General features: G+C 43.0%; 3 protein-coding genes across 3 annotated transcripts; 2 read left to right on the top strand and 1 right to left on the bottom strand.

The window, feature by feature from the left end:
* The first annotated feature begins 1,865 nt into the window (after positions 1-1,865).
* LOC128893524 (uncharacterized) lies at positions 1,866-4,907 on the top strand. Its single transcript, XM_054154535.1, has 3 exons — positions 1,866-2,110; positions 2,583-2,698; positions 2,868-4,907. The coding sequence occupies exons 1-3, from the start codon at positions 1,940-1,942 to the stop codon at positions 3,220-3,222; spliced, it is 642 nt and encodes a 213-aa protein (XP_054010510.1). The 5' UTR covers positions 1,866-1,939; the 3' UTR covers positions 3,223-4,907.
* Positions 4,908-5,397: 490 nt separating this feature from the next.
* On the top strand, positions 5,398-21,006 carry LOC128893528 (putative epidermal cell surface receptor). Its single transcript, XM_054154539.1, has 13 exons — positions 5,398-6,156; positions 13,159-13,662; positions 13,806-14,099; positions 14,342-14,534; positions 14,605-14,819; positions 14,953-15,308; positions 15,419-15,686; positions 16,384-17,646; positions 18,310-18,508; positions 18,724-19,222; positions 19,393-19,753; positions 19,838-20,031; positions 20,228-21,006. The coding sequence occupies exons 1-13, from the start codon at positions 6,039-6,041 to the stop codon at positions 20,321-20,323; spliced, it is 4,560 nt and encodes a 1,519-aa protein (XP_054010514.1). The 5' UTR covers positions 5,398-6,038; the 3' UTR covers positions 20,324-21,006.
* A 67-nt stretch (positions 21,007-21,073) lies between these two features.
* On the bottom strand, positions 21,074-22,491 carry LOC128893525 (uncharacterized). The gene is made up of 2 exons (XM_054154536.1): positions 22,229-22,491; positions 21,074-21,954 (listed from the first exon to the last, which is right to left on the bottom strand). The coding sequence occupies exons 1-2, from the start codon at positions 22,233-22,235 to the stop codon at positions 21,350-21,352; spliced, it is 612 nt and encodes a 203-aa protein (XP_054010511.1). The 5' UTR covers positions 22,236-22,491; the 3' UTR covers positions 21,074-21,349.
* Positions 22,492-25,742: the final 3,251 nt, after the last annotated feature.

Below are 25,742 nucleotides of genomic sequence, written 5' to 3'. Positions count from 1 at the left end.
AATTTTCAGAATTCATGTACCTTTATAGGATCCTCTGTATCTATCCGTACGTAGGATATCGATTAAAGGGAAACGAGAGAATAAATGTCGTACGTTGTATATTTGCCGCCTGTGCTGTTATTTTCGCCTCGGTATACAGTTACCATGTGCTGGTGTGCTCCTTCGTTCACGTCTAAGTTTTCCTCGTTCGGTCACATTTGTTCTAGTTACGTCGATGATGCAGCTAAAGAGCACAGTAGGTAACTATTACTTCGAGCTTCGTTATCGATTGCAGATAGGCTAGGCTGTCCGAAGAAAGTGTCTTTCGTTGATAATGCAGAGAATATCAAATGGTTTCTATATTATCGACGATTGATGCTTCCTTCGAACAGCCTCCTATTTCTACAATCGATAACGAAGATTCTTGCATTATCTACTGTGGTATATCGATCGTTTCTTTCATTTTATGAAAACATATGTTGTTCGAGGATATATACTTGATCGTTGATATCGGAAATTCAACCATTGTAACATGTTAAGAATGTGGAAAGCTGAGACACGTTATTGATACGATAAGAAATTTCTGTTATCGTCATCCATCGACCGTTACCAATAGTGATTGTTATGTCATTCGATCTGACAAATCCAGGCGAAAGACAAAGGTTTAATTGACGCTTGACGAGTTTCCTCGTCAATGGTGTGTAACTTACTCCTCGATAACATTGTTTATTCATACAAGGTGGGATTAATGGAACTCTAGATATTTTCAAGTGCCCCGAGCTTTTCCCGTTCCTATTTCGATAACTATTTCATCGTACAATGATCAGGCAAATAAAACAATAGTTCTTCGTCGTTGAATCATATCGTCTTGTTCGTCTCTTAATCTAATCAAACAAATTCAGTTGTTATTCAACATAAAAAAAAAAAAAAAAAGAACAGATACAATCGCGTCGCTTACGAATCGTATAATAATAGAAAGGTTACATAAAAGTGCGCAAAACCTTATCAACAGATTTAATATTCTGTGTGTTTTCATTCAAGAAAAACAAACTCGAGCACTTTCGAAAGATTATGCTCCACTATTTTATCTAGGTCATTGATACCATACCAATATCCATGAAATAGAGGAGAGAGAAAAGAATCTAATTATTACAGATAAAATAGTTACTTTAATTAATCCTTCCAATCTTATTTTTCTGCTTGAAGAGCGTTGACATCACTCCAACCAGAAACCTCGAATCCCTGTGTATTATGTAAAACGTATAACTGAAATGTAAACCGAATGTAACCATGAATTTCAGAGGCACAGAAATTCATGTAAATTAATTCAAACAGAGGAACGATTTAATCTAAAACGAACACATGAAATGGCTGTTTAACGCTTTTAAACATTTCTATTTAATTTGTGCGACCACGCATGATAATATACGCAGCCTCGAATGAAAACTGCTGGACGATTCCATTCGTCGATCAAACTGCTAATCAAACAATGGAATATTTTTCACTGCGAAACGTTTCCATTTGAACATTGCAATTAAAATAAAATGCATTATTGAATAAAAATACCCACTGGACAACATGGAAGCTTCTGATTCTATTTTAGGATCATTTCAAAATATTAGTTCATCGAACTCAAGGGAAATTGTTAGATTCTCATACTCGACAAACGATAATCAAAAGAATCTAGCAGAAAAAGGAGACGATTAGGTCATTCTCCTCGAACTTCGATATCAAGATCTCTAGATAACATAGATCACCGAGAAGTAATGAATAACTCTGATTACTTAGACGTTCGCATCTGAAAACGTTCAGCGTAATTTGGCTGATAAGATAATAATCGTCGACCAATCGTTACCGCCATGTGGACTGTATATATATAAATACAAGAAGTCGAGGAAACAGTTTGAAAACGCAGAGTTCGTTGAGCATTCGCTATACAGGCCGAACTGCGAATAGAACCATGACATTTGCGAAAGTCTTGCTAGTGGCTAGCCTAATCGGGATTTCCCTGCGCGAGGCTCACTCCCACGGGATGATGATGGACCCTGTTCAAAGGAGCAGCGCTTGGAGGAAGGGATTCCATGTTGATCCCAATTACACCGACAACCAGCTGTTCTGCGGAGGACTGACTGTAAGAATTGCGTTACACTTTATGAAAGTAGTTTGATTCTCTAGAAAAATCGAGTTGCAGCAGGTCATGTTTGATAAATGTAATTGCACGTGTACGAAGTATCGAATTAACCCTTGCTGTCCTATGTCGAGTGTTAAAGAAATAGTTAAAGAACGCATGGAAATATGATTTAGGGCGTGAGAAAGATTTATTGTCAAGGAGACTGTATTAGTTTACGAAAGTGTCGATAGCAACGATAACATTGAATTAAATTAACAACCAAATGTTCCGGCGCGGTTGGAAGTACATTACGCCTATGAGTAGGCAACCCGTGAGGCAGTTACGTAAGAAGAAACGCTAGGAGACAGGGGTGCAAGAATGATCGATCGAGTAGCACAACGAGTTACCTTCGCAAATAGGCAAATTTTATTCCGAATAAGGAATAAAACTTTTCCAACGATACAGTTTTTCAATAATTATCCATTCGACGTAGGTTCAATTCCAGCAAAATGGTGGAAAATGTGGCGAATGCGGTGACGATTACGCCCTTCCCCGACCCAGACCCAACGAAAATGGAGGCATTTATGGAACCGGCGTGATCGTCAAGAAGTAAGTCATCATAATCCCTAATTGTCAAACTAAAACACCTATAGATGCATTTACTGCCAGTTCGAGACATTAATAAATACCCAAGTGCATTCAACTTTAACGAAACATCGAAATACCACACAAGGTGCTCGACTTCTAGGTGGAATGACCTGTAAACGTCCACTTACAGGTACAAACGCGGCGAGACCATTAACATAAACGTGAAACTGACCGCCAACCACCTGGGAACCTTCACGTTCCATTTGTGCCCACTGACGCGGTCCAACGAACTCGAGACCGAGGACTGCTTCAATAGGAACCCAATCCAATTGGCGGATGGCTCTTATACCGTGGCTGTGCCATCAGGTAAAATGGAGTACAACGTGGCCGCTCGCTTGCCGGAGAACGTCACGTGCGAGCACTGCGTGCTCAGGTGGAATTACCGTAGCGGAAACAACTGGGGCGAATGCGACGATGGCCACTCTGCTTTGGGCTGTGGCCCTCAAGAAACCTTCAGAAACTGCGCCGACATCGCTATCCTATAAAACCCTCTTCTTCACCTTCTTCTTCTATTCTTTCCTTCTATACTGCGTTGGAATAATCGTGTAGAAACGTACGGAGAAATTACGAGCGTGAAATTGTCGCGAACAACCGACAGCTATTTCGATGCTGTTAAATAAACTGCGCGTAATTCGGTAGCCGTAATTGCGTCGTTAACGACGCCGCCGCGCGAAACGTAAATTCACGGGGCAACGATAATTGCGAGAACCCAGACCGCCGGTAAATTCGATCGCGGCACAATTACCGTATTCGTTGCAGTTCGATAGAACCGTCTCGGTGATCTGTGTTCGATTTCAATCTGGCTCGGCATGACGTTGCGCGACAGGTCGTTTTCCTCCTAGCCAACCACCTCCAGCCACTAAACGCGATCCTAAAAATTTAAATAAATTGAAATTGAGAGTATAAGTTTCATCTTACTCGTCGCGTTACGCTTTCCCATCGTCTTTTATTGCGTTTGTGATAACAAATTTTTAAAAGTTCAGGGAATCGTCTTTCCTTGTGAGCCGAGTTACCAAGCGAACGTGGTATAATAATACGAAGCAATCACGTTTTCGATAGGGAGCGAAATCTGACTTGGAATTTGCTTTGGTCAAAGGTAACGTTAATGATAAAAAAAAAAAAAAAAGTTGAATTATTCTACGAGCTACGTGGACGTAACGGATAACGTCTCGCGGGGGACCAGACGGGTAATTAGAATTCAGTGACACCACACTGGTGAAGAATACGTAATACGTTTCATTGCTGTGCCAGCGGCTCTCGAAGAATGGATAGGGTGTAACGATGACTAACGCCGCGTTTCGTAAACGAGAATAGATGTCTTGAATCGTGTCAGATGTGCGAGCACAGGTGTCCAAACGATGGATTATCTAAATACAGAGTCACCTATAGTTCCCAGAAGCTAAGTGAATTTCTTTGAAGTGATCTATTTTTAGTGTTAAATCGAGACCTTGTTAAAGGAAAGTCGAACGAAAAAAGAGCGCAAACTTGTTGATCATTGGGTGGATTTTTTCTAGGATTTCTACCATTTCTTCCATAGTTACTATCGAGGACGTCCTCAAGGATTAGTATAGAGGGTGACTCACTCCAAACGGAAGTTGGAATTCCCTGGAATTCGATCGATTTTAAGCAGGACCGATTCGACATGTTCGAATTGACGCGACGGGGTTATTAATTCGCACTTGTATTGCTATTTCAAGGCGAAACTGTTGCACCGCGACTGAAACGATTGTGTGTTAATTGGTTCGTTAAAGAAGCGTCTGCCGTGACAGGAATAACCATGAGGCTCAAGAAAGGACTTTAAATCGTCTGGAATTTCCTTGCGCTATATTTCGTAAGGAGAAATTGGAACAGAGGATTTCTACACGGACGTTCTCGCAATTTTCCAGGTCTCCATTTGAATAAATGAAGATTAATATGAGAAGAGCGATTGTCCCATTACTTGATAATTCCGCTATCTGAACAGATGCTCCCCTTGATTCAGTAAAAAGCAGAATAGCATTTATAAGAGTATTTTAAGAGCTGTATATAATGACTAGACTGCGGATCTTTATGCAAAATAAAATCTTCGCGAGCGTGCCTACAAAAATTCAACCTAAATAGCAATTTACTTTATTCTGCAAATATTGTAACATGTTACAATAACGCGTACCAATAAATCCAAATTTTACGATTCTGATCGTATTATCCTGATCGATAGTTGCCTGTATAAACATAGTCTCTTAATTTTTAGGCAACTGCGTTTCCTCGCGCCATATATCCCAAGGAGAAACTGTCTCGCGAACCGATGGTTTCTAGATCAACGTTCTCGCAACATTCAGTCGGGGCAGCGATCGATAATGCGTTAAAATAAACGAGTGCAATGAAAATGCGCGACAACGAACGATTACGCGCGATTTCACCGCTTTCGCTTGAAAACGTCGCGACGTTTGTTCTTCGATCCGGACCGAAAGCGAAATTGCGCCGCGTTCCATGCGTGCGTTTCGACGTCGGAGTCCAGAAAACTGGAGAACTGAATTCAGAGCCAATTGGATTCAGAGTCATCGAGAGAATCCTTTAAGAGGGAGCCTTGATTGAAACAACGACATGAAATAATACTTTTCTTCTTTACGGGCTTAGCAACCCCGAGGTACCCTTGCTATAAAAAGTTGACGTTTCTACGAGGGATGTCAGAGGTCGAAGAGGATGTGGAGCAACGTAAAGAAAGACATAACGACTATCGTATACCCTGAAAAACATTTTAATGCAAGCCTGGTACAGAGTAAATGAAACGAGGACCTCACCTTCGGCCTTATAAACAAATGAAACGAAGAAGCACCTCCCAACAGTTGTCGATGATCAACAGTCTCTCCCCCTCAGGCCAAACTACCCCCACTATCCAGACCAGTGTCCAGCCTGTAGATTCGCGCCAGTAGCAAGGTGAGCGTGGAGAATTCCTGGCTGGCAAGAGAGGAGGAATGAAAGGCGAACCAGCACCGCCAAGGAGGAGGTAGATCCCGCTCACCGGTGTACACTTCACCTCCGTCCTCGGCACGGATCACGCGAGCGAGCCAACGTGTCGGTGAACCTGGTGAACAGTTTCGTATCGTTGCATTACGTTTTATTCGAAGGCTCGCCAGTGTGCTCGATAACCGCGTGTGAACACACCTGAGGCAAGATAGAGCCGAGTGGATAGACCGCAGATAGACAGTGCGTTAGTGGCGCTTGGTGCAGTTTGGGGTTCCAGAGCGACAGGAAGTAGCAGCTAAACGGCGCTGGCGTTTCGTGAGCGTTTGCGGGCCACGGGGCAGAAGAATGCGGTAGGATGCCCATCCAGGAAGGATGTTTCCTACGGGTCGCGGTGCTCTGTCTGTTAGGCGGGGTCGCCTTGCGATCGACGACGGCCCTCGACGTCGACACACAGACGCAAACGACAGCGGCCGGTGAGTCCTCCCTCTCTTCCGCTTTTTCCATCGCGTCCTTTCTATCCGCCACGTTTTCTTAAACCCGCGGCCCCCCACCCCTCCACGTGTGCGTGAAACCTCGATTTCTCGCGGTGCGACCCGCTCGTGCCCGTTTCGAGAAACTCGAGGCGATGGGGAACCGGTGGCGTTTTGTGGGACAGCTGGCTGGAACCAGGGATTTCGGACGGTTTCAGGGAACGATGGGACGATCCTTGGGTTTGTTGACGTTTAGTTGGAGTATTTATTTTAATTGACGTACGCGAGTAATCTCGATGAGGATTGGGAAGGGGGGGAGTTAGTGTGAAATGTTGTCTATTCCTGGAAAGAGTTTTCTTTCTTATCCTTATACTTATCCTCGAGTCCCTGCAAGCTTTCTGCAAGCCCCCTAGGGCTCCTTTGGCTCTGCCTATCGATCGCATAGCAAGATTTTATCACATCCAATGAACAATTTCCACCTTCTGGGTCTTCAATTTCTGGGTCTTCTCTCGGGGATCACCATCCTCGTAATTGACATGAAGCGCAACCGTGTCGAGCGAGGAGTCGCCACTGATCGGCGAGTAGCTAACGGTATTCCGCGTGAAATCGTCAAAAAATTCAGTCACGTCCCCGTTCGGCGGCTGATGTCATCCGCCTTGAATAATGTCGTGAATCGAAAGAGGCATCGAGATCCATGACGACAAGAAATCGGACTTTCCGGTCTCGCGACAGATTTCCCCAAAACAGGAGCGACGTACGCTTGGATGGAGGCCATGATGCGAGAAATCCGAGCATCCAGTCATCTACCGATCCCTAAATTAGAATATCACGAGAGAACAGGCCCCATAGAGTCGCAATGATACATTAACAATTTGTTGAAACTTAGTTTAATTACTGCTCGTTTATTCCTTATCGTTTACACCTAACCCACGCACTATTTACATAGGGATTTCATTTATTTCTTAATATATAGATTTAACACAAATCTAACCCATGGAATTCAACACGAACAGCTCATTTATAGCCCTCAGTGCTCGGATCTAACTCAGCTAGAATGCAGAAGCAGAAGAGCTCGTGTGTTCCCTGACACGCAAGATCGTCCAAGGGTCAACGTCCGACGAGAAACGGCGCGATTCTAGTTTCCAATTTCAGGAACAAGCTGCTCTTCCTAATGCCGAGAACGGCGACGTTTCTTCTGCAAATGCCGAGAACCGGACGCACGCGGATAAAAACAGTCTGTTTCGATATGGTGGACCGTAAACTCGTGTTTACCGTGTGGAAAGTTCGCCTCGGCGATTACTTTCCACGAGGGAAGATTCCGCAGGGGAAATCGAGACTGCGGTTGGCCCTTTTCGCGTTCTGCTCGTTACTCTTCGACTAGGTTCTCTTCGGTTCCTCGCGATCATTCGACGCTTGCCACGTAAGGCTGCAGTCAATTTGAATTGCATGAAATAGAACGGCTTCCTTCTTCGTTTTCTTAGAGGAAAGGATGAAGGTGAAGCGCTAGGACTTTCTTGAAAAATTGAAAAACAAAGATCGAGTCAAAGTCTCTTACAGACAAGTCTCATATTTTTATTAAATTACCTTCTTCTTTTTTTTTTTTTTTTGTATAAACTCTGAACAGTCCTCCGTCAAATATTGATCCTCGATCAGTTGAAGCGAGATTTTAAGAAAAATTTCCGTACGTATCTAAAATGCACGTTTCTTTGTGCGTTTCTGTGAGGCCTCGACGGGAATCGATACGCGATGCGCGTCGAATCGATTCTGCGGTCAGCCGTGTCCCTCGAGCTGTTTTGCGCCTCGATCGCGAAGGTAAACAGACCTGGAGACGCTTATTGTGCAAGAGGGGGAGACGGTGGGACACGCTAACGGTAGCGTTGGATCCAGTTGGAGAACTGGTCGACGCACATTCTCTCTTACCGACGGCCTTGGGAAAAATTAAAGCTACGTAGAAAGACGTGCAACGGCCTCTGGAGACCGCTCGTGGATCTCCGAACGAAAACACGCGTTGGACGTCAATTATGAATTGATCCAGATCCGTAAGGCAACACGCCATTTTCCAATACTTGACGAAATATACCTCCGGAATCGCGTATTTAAATTTGACCTTTCAATGGTGCCTGACTTCGGCTTGAACGAATTTTCCAAAATTCCAAAAATATTCCGAAATAGATGGAATACGCGAGGAACGCTCTGAAGCGTTGACTTTCCAAATTATCGTCTTCTCGATCGCCAGGAACTCGGGGTAGCAACGCACGTCAGGACAGAATTTATGGCGAGCGCAGGTAGCCATGATTCAACCGAACCCTACGACCGCAATGTTTCGTCAAATAAACGAAACACGGGGTAGGGGTATAACGATGAGAACAAGCCGCTGGTAATATATAAATAAAAATGCGATACTCGTGTAAACACACAAATTTAATCATGACCAAACTGCCGCATCGATACCGGCAACATTTCTAATACCGTTAGTACCAGTATTATCGAACAGCCATTACCCGACATCCTAATTAAAGTGAAAGAAACGGAAACGTTCGCGTCGAACATGAATGGTGGCAAACAACAACGCAGCTGGCCTGGTAAAGCGAGAACGAGGAATTTTTAATTGCATCCCGGTCGAGGTAATTGCAGAAGCACGTCCTTCGGTTCGCTTGGAAAGGTGCATTAGACTCCTCTAACGCGTTACACCATCTTGGACGCGTTCTCCATCCAGATAACGCGTCTCCTAGGCTGCTCCTAATTAAATGACGATTACGTCTCTATGACACGTATAATCTTTTTTTAATTTGCGTAACCAGCAGACTTTCTACGTCGTGTGTTCCTTCGCTGATCCCACGCGAGTATTGTGCTCTGATTTCAGCGTTCACACGTGTCAGCATCATATGCTACAGCGATACGATTAGGTTCCTCGGTTCCTTATTAATTTCGATGGTTACGTTACTTGGCATAGCAGCACGCGTGGAAGCACAGGCTTCTTTGATAGAAAGAAAATTAGAATGCATTTCGGGGCTATGCAAATTCTTGTATAGAATCAAACGTATATGTAAACAAATATATTTTTTTTTGGCCTGGGGTAGATATCGAAAAAATTTGAAGAGAAATGCTTTCGGCACGTTTAAATATTGTAGTTGCCTTCGGAATATGTTTCGGTATCGAACATAGCCGAAGAGTTTCCAAGTCTGCTAAACGATCGCTGTAGTTGCCGATGTAACCTAGTTAACGGTACTATAAATATGCGAGTGAACGTATTTCCGTTCTTTATAGTCTCGAGTCTCAACCACGGTCCTCTCGATACAACTTATTACCGCCGTCGCATTAGTATTCTTCCATCGCCTAACCTGTTGATCGGTGCTGCATCAGGATAAGATTTGCAGCATTAATTCACTGCAGCTATCGCGATATTTCTCGCATTGCTGGGCTGAGCTTATGGTCCTTGTAGAACTAGAAACATTCCATCAGGTTCTTCACAGATAGGTTTACAACGTAGCGAGATATTCTTCTACCAGATGTTCTTCTATCTCTGGTGTTCTACTGGTACATTGAGGAGACCCGAAGGAGTACCACGAACGTTAGTTTGATAGAATCCACGATTGTGACTCTCCCAGATTGGATATCCTTCCACGTCAGACCTCTGGATGGCATCCAACTTGAACAGGAAGAGGAAGAGCTCCCGAAGAGAAAACGTCCTTAACACTGTTGGACGAGGCTTCGAGTGCCTCATCCTCCGCGAATTATATAACGAAGAGAAGGTTTATTATTACAGTCATCGTTGCACGCTATCCCTGGGAAGAGTATAACGCTGTTCGATGGCTCTCTGACCTAAGAGGTTACAAGCTTAAGGCCACAGAACTCTTGAACGAACTCGTACCACTAGCTGGGAGATTCACGAGGAAACAAGAGCATCTTCCTCGTAATCACGGCAATTAAATCCGATTCCCGTGCTTCTCGCCTCATTGTTCTGCGGCTGGCGAACGGCGACTTTCACTTAATGGCCGCTTGGACGCTCGCTGAACGTCCCACGAAGGACGCCGGTCGAGTTTGCGAGTTGTTGCTCCGTTTCTGTCCAAATCACGGTAAGGTGATTCACTTTTCTTGCGAGCGAAATCATTTTAGAGGCACGAACAGAGCCAATCGTAGCGCGGAGACTTGAACGAGCGGTCGCGTGCGGTCCACGAAACCGTGATACGTATCTCCAAGCGTCGAACTCTCCAACGTGTCACGAAATAGGCGTGACGATCCGATTGCATCATCGAACAACTTGCGCTCGATTTTATTATCCAACCTTTAAGATTTATCCACCGTGTTAACAAGAAACTCGGAGTGTCTCGATGCGGCAGAGTGTAAGCACAAAGGAAACGTCAAGTTCCTCGCGTCGCCCCCAAAAAAGAATTCTCTCACCGTTGAATATCGGAAAGTTGGAAACGATTGCTACCAATTTCGAACGAGAATCGTCTGGATCAAAACAGGTGTTCGAGAGTTGTTCAGAGAATTTTCATTTGGAGAATAATTTTTTCGTTGACGGAGACAACTCTCCAGAGATTTTTCTGGAGAAATTTAGAAACCTGTATTTTTTCAACGAAAGACCAGCATAATTAGGAGAATCTTCTTTCTTCTGCGAGCGCAATTATCGACAAATCGTTGCGCAGCTTTCTTTTCGACGTTAAACAGACCTGTGCGTGATCGATTTCATTGTTTTTTATTCACCGCGAGATACACCCTTGACCTGATTCCGAATGGTTTTCACATACCGAGGATGGATGACACATACGCGTGCAGGCGACTTTCTCCCATGCAAAACGACTCACGGAAGACCTGGATGACTCGCGTCGGTGGTTAATCCCAGGTGAACCGGAAGAGCGTTGCAATTCATTCCAGGAATTGCGTGTTCGACGAATAATTGCCGACTTTATCTGTACAAACTATGTCATCTAACAAAAGTGGTAGCATTTATTTTTGTAATATTATTTGAACTCCTCAGAAAGAAAGTGTCTAGAGAAGCTCGCAACATTCGCACATAGGTTTCATTCACTCTTAGAGATTCTACTTGAATAAAAATGCACGGTGCGAACGTGTGCGCGGAATGGTCCTCTGTTTCTTCATAGAATTGCATGGAAGTAAAGTGCTACGTCGTTAAATCATCCACGTGTTACACACGCTCAACCTAGAATTGCATGAAACGATCACCAATCGTCATCTATCGAATCTTGTCGATCGAACTATACATCCTTCTATCGGTCGTACGATTTAATACACCTACTCGACAACTATACGATGTGTTGATATTAACATTATGGTAGCATGTATCAATATTTACGAACGTGTTACGAATATGGCATTGGTCCAGTTATGAGCACTCTGTGTGCCCGTCATACTCGTTCGTTCGCTTCACTTTCCAAGCTCGTTCTCTCTATAAATAGTGCAACTGTTTAAATAAATTATTCATTGAGCCATCCGTTGCGAGTAAACACAGCGTCAGAATTTATTCACGAGGAATCCTTCCATCAACGTCGATATTAAATGTTACATCGAATCTGAACTAAATCAACTTTAAGTGGAAAGTCATCTGCAACGTCATCGTTTGGCATAGAGGTTGGGAAAATGGCGATGTTGCCTGATTACCTACAAACTTAAGTAATTCCCGCGAAGGAGGACACACGAGCAGCTGGCGACCAGCAACGATGGCAGGATGATGGCTCGATTTGTCTTTCGCATTCCGATACAGCGAGCTCATTATTCTACGAACGAGGACAGTTACAGACAACGATGTTTGTGTAGCATTCACCCCTGACACCTGCTTGAAACGCCCAAGAAAATGGAAAGAAGAGGCGGAGTTCAGAAACTCTGCGTTGTTTAGCAGGTGCGTAGGTGTCTTCAAAGCCACTAGGCTTATAGAAAGGAACCAGTTCACGATTTGGGAATAGTTTGTGTGCTATACAACTAGCGCGAAGTCAAGGGGACCACTACTCTGCAGAAATTTGAACTATGTACGAAACGTATGAAGCCTGGCCGAGCATCCCTTGGTTTCGAGTGTATCCAACCATACTACGTTTAACCGAACAAGAATTCCAGCTCGAGGCGTAGCTCTCACATCTCAAGTGCCACCGTTCCCTCGCTTTTCATCCTTCGCAATGCCGCGTCACACTTGGCCTGGCCTCCGTGCAATGCGGTTCGGAAACTAAAAGTTCCATTTTTTTTCCTCCTCCGGTGGGACAGGTTCTCGCGAATTCTTTGGCAACCCTGGCGCGCCATAAATTAAATGGTTAAGTTAATGGAAATTGCGTCAGACTCGATTGGGAAAAATTGAAGCTCGAGCCATTCCGAAATTGCCTGCTCGAGGGACTGGAAATAGAAAGGCGTGCGCGATGTTTAATAATAATCCAAGAGGTCTGATCGACGAAATGTAGAATAGATCAATTTATGAAGGAACGAAGCACTACGAACACTTACGAAACCTATACAACCAGCAGATTATGGATGGAATAGCTTTCTCACAGAGAAGGAACTAAAAACCTTGGAAAGGTGCAGCAGAGACTTGTATACTCCAATGGTTATTATTGTTCTCGGAGGCTAGATTAAAGGCGGAAGAAAGGGGAACGAAACTGGATGGAATAGCCAGAAGGCGAGGCAAGGCGAAGAGAAGAACAGAAAAAGAAGTGGGAGGTTAAAATAGTCGGTCACCGAGCGTGCCTTTGACCATACGGTATTTTATCCTACTTCCTACACTCTGAGCGATCGCTATTTCCTTTCATGTACCTACGTCACGTTTCGTTAATCTTCTAACGACCCAATGAGTCATTTAAGAGACCCATACAGACGAATTCCTCCAGCATAGAATCTCGTTTATTAAATAATTCCACGGAAATTGATACGCGAATCTTAATTTTTCCCTTTACGCAACGATTACAGTCAGTCCCATAAATATTCGTACCTTCTGTGTTTATTGAAAGAATTCGTATGAATTGGGTTTGATGTTTTCAAATAAATTTTTCATCGAATTCACAGGTACCGATATCACCGAGATACCAGGCGTTCAACCCCTTCGCGGCGAAGCGTGGAACGAAACCGACCGGAAGTCCGAGTATCCTACCAAAGAGTTGGATTTCAAGACTACCGTCGAGCCTAAAAAAAAACCAGTGGACTTCAAGGTGAAAACCGATCAGAAGTTCCAAAAGCCCTTGTTGAAGGACGATGACGCAAAACGGAGCAATACCACGATGACGACGATGACTTGGTTGTCGCCAACGAGCACCAGCGAAGACGCTACCGAGGGAACCGTTCAAGGTGTCACGATTCCTCTTCTGCTTCGTGGCGAGCCTGTCGTAGTCGCAGCGAACGCGTCGATGCCGAACAAATTGTCGATGCCGATGAACGCGAGCGTCAAGGATGACCCATCGTTCAGAGGCAGGGCGTTGAATATCTCTGCGCCAGAGCCAACCAACTCGTTGCACTCTAATATCACCGATCTCAGCGACGTCAGCATGGATGACGATGACAAAGAAGTCGAAGGTGATTATTATTGTTTAATTGGACTGTGTGAAATAACCTAGTGGTCGATCCAAACGTATCAGAGTCTCAGACCGAGACTCGCAGAAACGACATTAATTTCCAGTCCACCTAGTATTAAGGTTTCAGCATTCTGTTATCCGCAGGAGGAGAGTACGTGGCTCCTCGCAACGAGAGCAACGTAAACATTTCTTCGACGTTGCTGCCAGCGGTGTCGATGTGCGTTGAGGAGAACCGTACGTATTCCGTGGGCGAGAAGATTATTAGGGGCTGCGAGGAAAAGTGTGTATGCGGGGTGGGCGGAGTGGTGATGGACTGCAAACCTTTGTGTTCCTCGCCGTACGTCAGAGCCAACAGAGGAATCGAGGATCCTCTTTGTCAGGAGAAGCTGGTCAACGAGGAACCTTGTTGCGCCATTTTGGTCTGCGCGGCTGACTCAGGTGAGCTGTCTGACGCTTCGCAATGACACAGTTTCCGGTGATCTTTAGGAATAAGGATAATAATTAAACAAGAACTTAAAGAATAAGAATGATGATTGAACAAAACTTTAAAGAGTACGAATAATAACGAAGTAAGAATTTAGAGAAGAATAATGTTAAAGAATAATATCTCTCGAAAAAAGATTTTAGAGAGCGTCGAATTTTCTTTTTTATTTAAAGAACGTTTACCCTGTTGATTATAGCGCCTGAACCAGAGGAGACCTGCCTGTTTGGGAACAAAACGATTATGAGAGGCCAACGCGTCGAGGATGGCTGCTCCAGAGTGTGTATCTGCGAAGCTGGTGGCAACCTCAAGTGTCAACCAAGATGTCCACCCAATGAAACTACCTCAGTAACCAATCAACACGATCGTTGCGTAATCCTCACCGATCCAAGGTACAAGATCAAAAGTTCCTCGTCGGTTTCCTTGAATTTATTCGAAACATCTCGAAACTGCTTCTCGCAGAGACTCCTGTTGCACGATCACCCTCTGCGACGTCACCCTAGGAGACCACGAAATTAGACCAGAGACCTCCGCCGATCTAGCCGTCAATCTCACCGACGCAAAGGTTTTGAACTCGACCGCTATCAAACTAAAGCTGTCGACTAAGAATCCCCAGGATGTCACTGTGGAGATATCCGACAAGAATCACGTTTGGAGACAGCAGAAGCCCGACAAAGGCGAGTACAATAGAAAATCGACGCAACGGATTCTGTACCAAAGGAACACTTCTCGTCTTTGATCAATTACAATTCTCTTTGTGTGCCAATTATAGTATTTAACGTTTGTAAGTAACGAAAGCCTTGATTCCAGAGGGAATCGTGTCGAACCTGGAGCCTGCGCGAACATACTACGTACGAGTGATCGAGGGAAGCAGAACCGGTCCTGCGTTGCAGGTCTTCCTTCCAGCAGAGGTGATCAAGACGAACATCTCCGACAAGATGACGGACAAGGGCTCGTGCAGCTACAGAGGGAAGACGTACAAGATGGGAGCGGAGTGGTACGACGAGTGCATCTCGTTCTGCGTCTGCAACGACGCTGGCAAGGCTGAATGTGTCACTATCGAATGTCCAACAGACTTTGGACTCGACGTGTTGGACCCTCACTGCTTAGACTGGGAAACTGTCCCGCCAAACTTCGTTCCAAAGCCTCCTCGTTGCTGTCCCCAGGTAACGTCAAGCCTATCGTTTAATTTAAACAAATTCCTTCAATAAACACAGAGATTACGAATATTTATGGTAGGTTTAGTCCGAAGCTAGGATGTGTGTTACGCTTGCAGGAGGTACGCTGCCGAAATAACGGCTCGTGCGTTTACGAAGGCAATACTTACGATAATTGGAGCGAATTGCCATCAAACGTGACGGGATGCGAGAAGAGATGTTACTGCGAGATGGGCAACGTCTCGTGCCAGGCTGCCTGTCCACCTGTCCCGGCGTTGCCACCTGCAACCCTGCCTTGTCCTCCTTATCAAGCTACCCTCGCTCATCTACCTGGCGATGACTGTTGCACGGAGTGGAGCTGCAGTCGCTCGACCAGCCAGGTGCCAGGTAAATTCGCCAGAGAACGCGCAAACGAGAGCCTCGGTAACGTCAGTGTTGGTCTATGACGGATTGATTCCTTTCTGGTGGCGGTGGCTCTGCTGAACGCGTTTGAAATTGTCGTTGTTATTTGGTCGATAGTAAGGCGTTTGGTATTTCGAAGCGGACCCGTTAGGTTGGCAATGGGTGAAAGAGGGTGATGGTTTCCGCCACGCGGACCTGACTGGAAATCTCCAGTGCGAATAAACAAATATACATTGTATACATCTCCGTATATAACATGTTATATCGTCAGCAACTTGTTCCATGTCATTGTAAACAGTATCACGACACGGACATGGACTTGTCGCTAGAATATTGTACAGTATCTTCTTTACTTTCGAATAACCCTCGATATTACCTCCTGTCGAGGTACGAGGACATCCCTCGCGTAGAACGATTTAAGAAAAAAAGATATTCCTGGTGTCCGACAAACGTCCGATATCGTTATCAAAACCCTTGGAACCGTACAATCTGAACCGGTGGTCCTGTAAGATGCATGCTTCGGCGCAGCAACGCTTGTACATACATACCAACCTTGGATCGGCCGCTGTAAATACGTATATGCATGGAGAATTTGGAAGATCGACCGCGATCTACCGCGATATTCACGGCCGTTGGACGTCAGCTCTCGCAATCAGTGACATTGGTCCTTTGCTTATTGCAGGAACGAGCGCGACGCCCGCGTTCCCCGGCCCGTTGGCCACAGACACGTTCGATCGGCGACCGATTGACGATACCGAACGACCGACTAACCATCCTGGATCCGTCGGACCCAGCCAGGAACCGGATAGTGCCACTTCCTCGTTGCGGGAAGATACGAAAAACGTTACCGCGACCACCGACGCAACCCACGGACTCTACCATTACCCCATGGACCCTGGACACCCCACGATCCCTTACAACGGTCCTTACAGTCCCGACTACAAGCCTACGCACCCCAGCGTCGAAGACGTGTTCCACCTAGGCCCCGAAAAACCTCCCGTCAAAGAGAAACCCAAGTTAAAATTGGACGCGAAGAAACCAGTCGAGACTCTCGTGAAAACCTACAAGGACGATTACTTCCCCGGTCCATTGGCTCCGGACAAGTTCCTGGAGAAGACCACCTCGACGCCAGAAAATCGTGTACCCAGCCCTGTCAGCAATCTATCGCCGCAGAAGATCGCTCACGCGACAGATCACCCTCAGTTTGTCCCTTTGAACCATCCTCTAGGATTCGCGTTCGCTCCTGTCAATGGCCAGAGCATATCTCAGGCTGGTGTAAACCCTGCGGTTGGTCCACCCTATCGCGGTCCTGTGATCGATCAGGACACCTTAGATCCCAATGTAATCGTCCCTACGAGTCCCAAGAAGAAAACATCCGACGCATTTCACGGTGAAAAGAGCAAGCCTGCCGCTGGGCTTCCTGCTCGACCTAAACAAACCCAACGCGATCCACAGAAAGAGATACTTCCCGACGAGCTCTATCATCTAATCAATCTGCAACACCCTGGCCTGATCCACTTGGATCACGGCCCTCCCGAAGGCCATCCAGGTTTATACGATATCCACCAACAGATCTCGGGACAGAAACAGTCGGGGAATAATCAAATACAACCGGGTTACTTCGGTGGTCCCACTGCTAACTCTAAGAAGCCCTCGAAGCCTCACGTTTACGCTCAAAAGAACGAAAACGGTCAGACGACGTATCACGTGCACACGCCAGACATTCCCAACACGCCCCAGCAGATCGAGGAGTTGCTAGCTCATATCAGTCAGCACGACCCGAACCCTGGACCTTTCCAACACTATCCTGGACAGCCTGCCATACTTCATAACGAACCCAGTGGCCCGCAGGCCACTCTGCCGCTTCACATTGACGCTCACATACCGCACTCAGGACTCGCGCACTTGAACCACCCGCTCGCAGCACAAACGCCCAACCAGTCAGGTTCGTCCCTGATCAGCAACACACTTTTATCTAGTCACAGGAACACAGTCAGTTCCAGAAATATTCGTATCCTTTGTACCCGTTTAAGTAATTCGTCTAAATCAAACGATAGCTTCGAGCTTTCCAAATCAATTTTCTCCTAGATATATGTACACGAATAAACTTTCCACGTGTATATATTTACAATTACGGATTGATTTGGAAACATGGAGCACTCATTTAAATTAGACCTTTCTTCGACCGATGTAGAGGGTACGAATATTTATGGGATTTACTGTATTTCTTATATGGAACGAGTCATTGAAAATTAGTAGAATTGCTCGTCGTTCAATTCAGTTTCGCGTAAAATATGTTCGCATTTAATTGAAAATAATGCTTCGAGGACTAGTCACTTGTCCCAACGTGGTAAAAATAGTTACAAATGAACGTCGTCAGGTTTACCGTTAACATAGAGTTGTGCTTATACAACTTCGTATATTTCGTTTAGCTATAGAGAAGTCATTTACGGGAGTGTTGCTTATAAATCCACGATAATTTAGAAGAAAAAGATCATTCGATCCCAGCTTGGTACGTTCAGCGTTAAACATCGCGGTAAACGTTCTAAATAAATATACAACGAATGTAAACCTGTACACTAAAATTATCCCATTTCCTCAACTTCAGGCTTGGATCACAATGTACCACCTGGCTTTCCGTTACCTGGCGCCATCCCAGGATTCCCAGTGGCCTCTCCGTCCGACGAGGTCATCGTGCAGATCCTGGAAGCCCTCGACGAGAACACCGTCCGTCTCGTCTTCGTGGTGCCTCAAGTCTTGGTGGGACTACACGGACGCGTCGAACTGCGATACACCAATGACAAAACGTACCTGACGTCGCTTTATCATTTGCATGCAGTGTGGTTACGCGTGGTTCACTCGTTGATTGTTCTGACAAGTCGCTCGACAGAAGAAGCGTTTACTTTACATCTTCAAACACGCTATAGACGTTGAGAGCAGTCTGCGAAATAATCACACTGTACGCAACGACTACCTGCAACGATAAATAACTCATCCTAATTAGATCTTCCTTATCACGCAGGAACTTTGACGTGTCCACCTGGAAGGTAAAAGTGTTCGCCCCTCCAAACGACCTGATCGCTACCCCTCAATTGGAGTTCGAGCTGGGAAACCTAAAGCCCTCGACAGAGTACAAGGTGAAGATCACGGTGAAGCTGAAGGATCTGGCCAACAGTCCCACCAGCAAGATCTACAGCGTTCGAACTCTGGAGAAGAGGGCCGAGGTGACCACGTTGCCACCTCAAATACCCATCGATGCCGAGCTCCACGCAACGGAGACCAACTCCAGCTGGATCATCGTGATGTGGAAGATGTTCACCGAGTACGAGCTGCAATTCATCGACGGGGTTCAGTTGAGGTACAAAGAGCAGGATGATAAGGTGTATTCCATTACGCCGTTGATCCACAGAGCGGTCAGGGAGTACATGATCGAGAACCTGAAGCCTTCGACCACCTACGAAATTGGTATCCAGTTCGTACCGTTACCAGGACAGTTGACGGAGCTGGTTAGTGATAAAACGGTGAGTGTCTTCGGGTTTGGGTTTAAAAGGAATATTTTCGATTAGGAGGTGTTTGGAGTTGTTTAGATGTCATTTAAAGTTTGATAATGACACATTTATTAAATAGAGGTACGATAACTTTTCTTTTTATTAGCCATTTTTATTAACCGTTTATTCTTTATCCGTCCAAGATTCGCGTGACCACGTCGATGGAGCCAGATACGTACTCCTTCCCCGTGAACGTGGAAATCAAGATGATCAAGTCGACGGAAGTGGAGGTGGCATGGAGCGGGGTACCATACCCAGAAGACAAGTACGTCAACATTTACAGAGCAATTTATCAAAGCGACAGCGGCAAAGAAGACACGAGCACGTTCAAAATCGCCAAGAGGGACTCCCCTGCGCGAACGGTGATCGGCGATCTCAAACCTGGCACCAGGTATCGTCTGTGGCTCGAGGTATACTTGACGAACGGCAGGATAAAGAAAAGCAACGTGCAGGACTTCGTTACCAAGCCAGGGATCCTTCTACCCGCCACGGTTTCTCAGCAAGGTACGTTATTTCTCTTCAGGAATCGTACCATTCAACACTCTCTGGTGTTGCCAGTTGCGATAACCAACAACTTGAACTTTTCAGCAGGAAAGCTTGCTTCCGTGCCCCTTCACGAAGGCGATTACTATGGTCCGCTAGTGGTGGTGGCAATCGTCGCATCTCTCGCTATTCTGTCGACGTTGATCCTCTTGATGATGCTGATGAAAAGGCGGACCAGCAGTAAAGCAGACATTTCTCCACGTAAAACCACGTCTGCGTACGACAACCCTTCCTACAAGGTAGAATTACAACAAGAGACTATGGGTAATTTATTCTCATTGTTTTAATACGCTAGACCGTTTCAGAATCGCTTCTTGTCTAATTGAATCCACTCGCTGCTCCTTTATAAATTATGCTGCTACGTGACTACTGTAATTGCCGTGTTCAATTACCTATTGACCTCGCGAGTATACAACGAGTCTTGACATTTTTCAGACCTGTGAAGACGCCGTGACGATATCCAATGGTAGGAACAAGAACACTGAGCACGAAATGGCTACCATCAACAGCAACGCCAAGGAAACCGCCTGAGACGTTTTGTAATTTATTGAAATATATTTATTTATGCAAGACACCGTTAACGCGCGCAGAGTGTCGTCAATGGTTTTGGTGTACTGAAAGAAAAGGTGAATGTGGTGAACACTAAGATGCCAAAAAGTGCTTTAGATTACTTGGAATCCTCTCTGCGGAAATGTCGCATTGTTTGAAAGTTAAATAACGTTAGCTTTTTTCCTCTTTCTAACAGTAGAACGTTTCCACTTACAAGAAGGATTCCAGGTAAAATTATACATATACGCATACGTTTTAATAATCTAATGGCAAGAGATTGTAATTTCTTCATCGTGCCGGCGGTTAGAGAGCTCTTGATTAATTTTACGTTGTATTAAAACTTGTAAATAGCGCTATATTATAGATTATGTTTTATGTATTTAATATCAACGGTTAAATATTAAGCAATTAATCCCGCTGGGTTTCAATGACCTAGCTACATTTTGTACAGTTAGATTGTTAGAAATATATAAAATAAATGAGATATAATATGTATATCTTACTGGGCATCCCTGCGTCTACAAGATGGCAACCGGACCGACAAACTGGCTAGCGGGGTTGCCGTATAAAAGGGGCACTTCTGCGCCTACGAGATGGCAACCGATCCGTCAAGCAAGCTAGTGTAAATGTGTGAGAAAATGAAGGGAAATTAAAGGGAAATGTACGAGGAAATGAAGGGAAAATGTGATCGGTAAACTGAACCCATATTTCACACACCTGTGTATTAGGATGTGAATTAAATGAACCTTTCTTTAGAAATTACAGCAAAAATTCTATTTGTATTATGTCTGGCTGATACATAATAAATTGAGCAAATGTGTACATGGTTAAAAAAGAGGTTACAATAATAGAGCAGAAAACTTATTTTATATATCAAAGACGTTTTAGTAGAAATATAGATAACTAAACAGTAAAGTAAATAGGTAAAAATTTGTTCTTATAACAGGTATAAACATCGAGTATTATAGAAATATCGCCGACTGTGGTAGACCATGAGTATACACAAATTTAAAAATATTTCTTCAACTCTGATTCCATTTGAAGTGGGTCTGTGGTTGGCGCGTATCTAAAGACAACTTTTCCTTCTTTATTAATAATAAATTTGGTAAAGTTCCACTTAATGGCGTCGATCATAAATCCAGCTGCCTGAGACTTCAGCCATTTCCACAAGGGATGAGCAGCTTCTCCATTAACATCAATCTTCTCAAAAACATCAAAGGTAACGTTATACTTCTTAACAAAATCTAAGATCTGTTCGGAGCTGCCTGGTTCCTGGCCACCAAACTGGTTGGATGGGAATGCCAGAATCCTTAATCCTTCTTTTTCACTGTACTTCTCATACAAGTGCACCAGCTCTTTGTAATTCGTGTCTGTCAATCCGCAATTGCTGGCTACATTTACAATTATGCATACATGTCCACGATACTTCTCTAACGATACATCATTACCATGAATATCTCTTGCATGAAACTGATAGATAGTAGTTGCAGAATTCCAATCGGTATCTTGGTTAAAGGAAGTTGAAGTTGTTGCAGGGCATTGCTCTTGCGAATTGTCTTTGCAGGTTTGTGCTGTAACCCCAGATAGGATTACAACCGTCAAAGTTATCAATTCTAGAACAAAATAATTTTAATTAACAAATGAGCAATATAAAATATACTCTACTTCTTGGTTTATTTCATTTTCACGATCATGGTTTCAAAGATAAAGACGGTTTTGGTATGGTAAAAAAAAAAAAGAAGGGGAAAAAAGGACCTTGAACTTGTCGCGTTCGTATAGCGTATAGCGTAATAAAGTATAAAATCCAACGTTTCAGTTACGATTAACAACTTTCAAGAGTTATGGTCGCATAAGAAATATTAAATAATATTACGAAATATTACTCACTATACATTTTGATTCGAGGAATATATCCGCCGCACTGCAAAAATTTATCAGAGCAAACCAGCGTGTCCAAAATTGATTAGCCGTGATCGATAAATTCTTATATCAGCGTATCGTGTCGAGAAGGAATAATATATTATTAAAGTTCTGCGATACTACACGTTCCGCACACTTTGACTCGTAGAACGCAACTGCGATGATCTTTCCTTTGTCTAGTGTTTATCATCAAGTCTCAACCGGGCTCAACACACCGACCTGACCCGGCCTAAGCCCCGTCCTTGAATCTGTGACATCACGAATTCTCGACTGTGTCGCGAAATTAAACGTTGCAATTTTACTTTGAATTAGCTTTAATCATTTTCAATCATCATGATCGCATTAATAGCCATTATAAAGCTTCTCACAATCAACGAGAGCGGTTATACATATAATTGCTTCCCATGGTTGCGATGTACCGGTACACGGGTACAGTATTCTTTCAACTGTGTCATCTTTAAAAATATTCAGGGAGCATAGAATATTTTCTTAACACATTCATTATGTTTATCTCAATTATATTGTCTATTATCTAGTATCTATTATATAGACTAAATTAATATTTGATGCACGAGGCATGAACTCAATTTTTTGTAGTATGGGACAATAGGTATGTATGTATAAGAATATGTATGTATGTGTAGGGTAGTTACAAGTGGCGCCATCGGTGGGAAATCGGTCAAGTTTGTCGTGAAAAAGTTTCAATTTCCTACCGCTAGATGACGCACGGCTATAAAATTTATCGACATTAGAATTTATCGTCAAAAATTAGAGTTTAAATATATTTCCTCAATTGGATATTTATATTACAATGCGTCTAGCATAATTACGAGAACTTTGTTGAATATTATATAATAAACTTAAGGTCGGTCAAAAAATGATGTCTTTAGCGCCATCTAGCGGGAAGACGCAGAAACTATTTCACGACAAAGTTGAGCATTTTGCCACCGATGGCGCCACATCTTCAGTATTTTTATTAATTAAAAAAAACCAGGCAATAGACAATTATTAGTGTACAAATCAACAATTAGAAGCTGAATTATGATAATTGCGATGTTAAATTACGTTAATATGCAGAGAAAAGAAGGGAATGTATGTTTTGAATATCTTCATGTTTGAGAGCTACTTATATTCAACTAAATTAGTAATTGACAACAATGTAATTTTGCTGTTTATACATGAAATTTCAATTCTAAAAGAAATTGTATTTTCTTAATTAGTGCATTTTATAAATAAAGGAGGATACGAGGCGTGAAAAATAATAATCTAGGTGCATTTAGAATTTGAATTCAAAATTACATTTTATTATTATCTTAATATGGACTAGTATAATATTACCATGTACACATTCAGTAGCTCACTTATAATTTATAACTTATAATACACTCACAAACATTGATAAAGATAGTCACGATATCTTGTAGCATGTTTCACGACTGATGAAACTACAGCGCAAGCTCTATTTATGTATAAGGTATATTTATCACTTATCGACGTTACAAATGGTTGTGTTTAAATTATCTTACCAACAATTTGCTTAAGGTAATGTTGCGTCTATCATTCGCGCTGACTTTGCACGATCAGTGATCGTCCTGAAATGAATCGTTATCGATCCAACGTATGATCTCCGATTACACTTTAATTGTAGTATAACATTTAAAAAAAAAAAAAGAATTGTAATTGTAAACGTTAAACGTTTGTTTCAAATATTTTCGAACCTACGACGCTCAACGTTTAGCTATTAACTGCAACTCAACTAGTATCAATCGGTTCAATAGAAAACGTGTTTCGCTAAATAAAAACTCGTTACATATTCGTTTGTCATTTACATGCTTTTTCTTGCACGAATTCAACTTTTTCAATTTATATAAAAAGCTATAAATTATCTCCTCGTTATCTATTTCAAGTCCTTCTTAAAATTATTCGCGTAATTCACTCGATTAATTTATGTATTTTACTAGTAAGTAATTTCAAACATCACCTTTAGCTTTTATTGCGAATTTCAAATTTCTTTAACGAGTACAAAGTTTTCGTTACGTGGAAACACGAAAGTACTATTTACTACGGTACAAACATTTTAATTGTAATATCCTCGTTGTATTTAGTTTAATCTCATTTTTTACAACGATCATTGTAAATGTACGAAACGTTCGTTTCTCACGTTTGAGAAACGAAGAGTTTGGATTGTAATGTAAGATTTGGAATGTAATAAAAAGTGTTCCTTGTTTTCCATTAACAAATGGAAAACGGTCATTGACTCGTCGTGGTAGGTATATAGCGTTAACGAAAATGTTCTACTTCGTTGAAAATTGAATGTTTTCAAACGCGGATACTTTGAACTGTTAACATACGATTTTATATCGTATAAACGACTATGATAAACACCGTTTGTTATTAACCCGTGAATAATTTATATTCAATGATTTCCTATGCAACATGGCAAATCGATATTTTTAGAATTTCATACGAATTTGTCCATTTTGATTTTCAATGCAACGAGGCAAACATTTAAATGAGAAAAACTAATCAATAAAAATTAATTTTATTCTAAGACGACGCCACTCTCGATAATCACGCAAGGTCAGTTCGACAATAACGTTGCTCGCAAATGTTATCATTAAAATGTGGCTAGACACGTTCAGTCAGGGTGGCTCGCGATGGCTGAGTATTTTAATTTATTTTTATCTTTGTATTTATATTTATATTTGTGTTTATGTTTATATTTATATTTGTATTTATATTTATATTTATATTCATATTTGCATTTATATTTGTATTTATATTTATATCTATTTGCATATATACGTATTCATATGCATGCATATGCAGGGCGTTGCGTACCAAGTGCTGCGAGTTGTTTTCTCGGAATGTAACAAAGGCATCAACTTTCTTTTTTGCTACAATTAAATGACACGCGGCGGTTTTTTAGCACGCGCCCAAATTTTTTCTTTCCGTAATACTCGCTCCAAACAAAAGTTTATCACGTACTGAAAGACCAGCCGTTGTATATCGTTCAACTGTAGAAAAATTGAAGTCTGTATCTTCGTTAGTTTCTGGAAGAACAGTTTGTAACACTTGGTACGGACGCGCTGTATGTCCATACATATCTGTGTATTCACCTTATTCTTAGCGTAATGACTAGATAAGTTTCGGCCGCCCAATATAAACATATTGTTTGATCCCATATATTTTATTCGTACCAATCCTTCGATCGCCAAATATATGGATAAAAATTTCCATGCCAAAATTCATTTATTCGCTATGCAATACGATATCTATACCCTAAATGCGCGTTCAGCTTTGTCAACCCTTTCGAACGCTACGTTTACAATCCAAGAAAGTTTCGCTATCTTTCTGCGTATTTGTTCCAAAGCATAACATTTGTGTATATGAATTGTTATTTGGGCTTGAACGATACATGTATACAAGTTCTGTATCGCACGTACTTCATTTAGAAAGTATCGCGTAAAGAAATTCTGAT

Source organism: Hylaeus anthracinus, unplaced genomic scaffold (genome assembly GCF_026225885.1).
Source record: "Hylaeus anthracinus isolate JK02 unplaced genomic scaffold, UHH_iyHylAnth1.0_haploid 3, whole genome shotgun sequence".
NCBI lineage: Eukaryota > Metazoa > Arthropoda > Insecta > Hymenoptera > Colletidae > Hylaeus > Hylaeus anthracinus.
Note: the sequence above shows the minus strand (reverse complement) of the source record. Positions and strands in the feature narration are given on the sequence as shown.

Bases quoted from the DNA above. Each gene is read 5' to 3' on its own strand.
- LOC128893524 (XM_054154535.1), top strand. From the start codon at position 1,940: ATGACATTTGCGAAAGTCTTGCTAGTGGCTAGCCTAATCGGGATTTCC. The intron at 2,111-2,582 runs GTAAGAATTGCG...CATTCGACGTAG, and splicing joins TGTTCTGCGGAGGACTGACT to GTTCAATTCCAGCAAAATGG. The intron at 2,699-2,867 runs GTAAGTCATCAT...GTCCACTTACAG, and splicing joins ACCGGCGTGATCGTCAAGAA to GTACAAACGCGGCGAGACCA.
- LOC128893528 (XM_054154539.1), top strand. From the start codon at position 6,039: ATGCCCATCCAGGAAGGATGTTTCCTACGGGTCGCGGTGCTCTGTCTG. The intron at 15,309-15,418 runs GTAACGTCAAGC...TTACGCTTGCAG, and splicing joins CTCCTCGTTGCTGTCCCCAG to GAGGTACGCTGCCGAAATAA. The intron at 17,647-18,309 runs GTTCGTCCCTGA...CCTCAACTTCAG, and splicing joins ACAAACGCCCAACCAGTCAG to GCTTGGATCACAATGTACCA.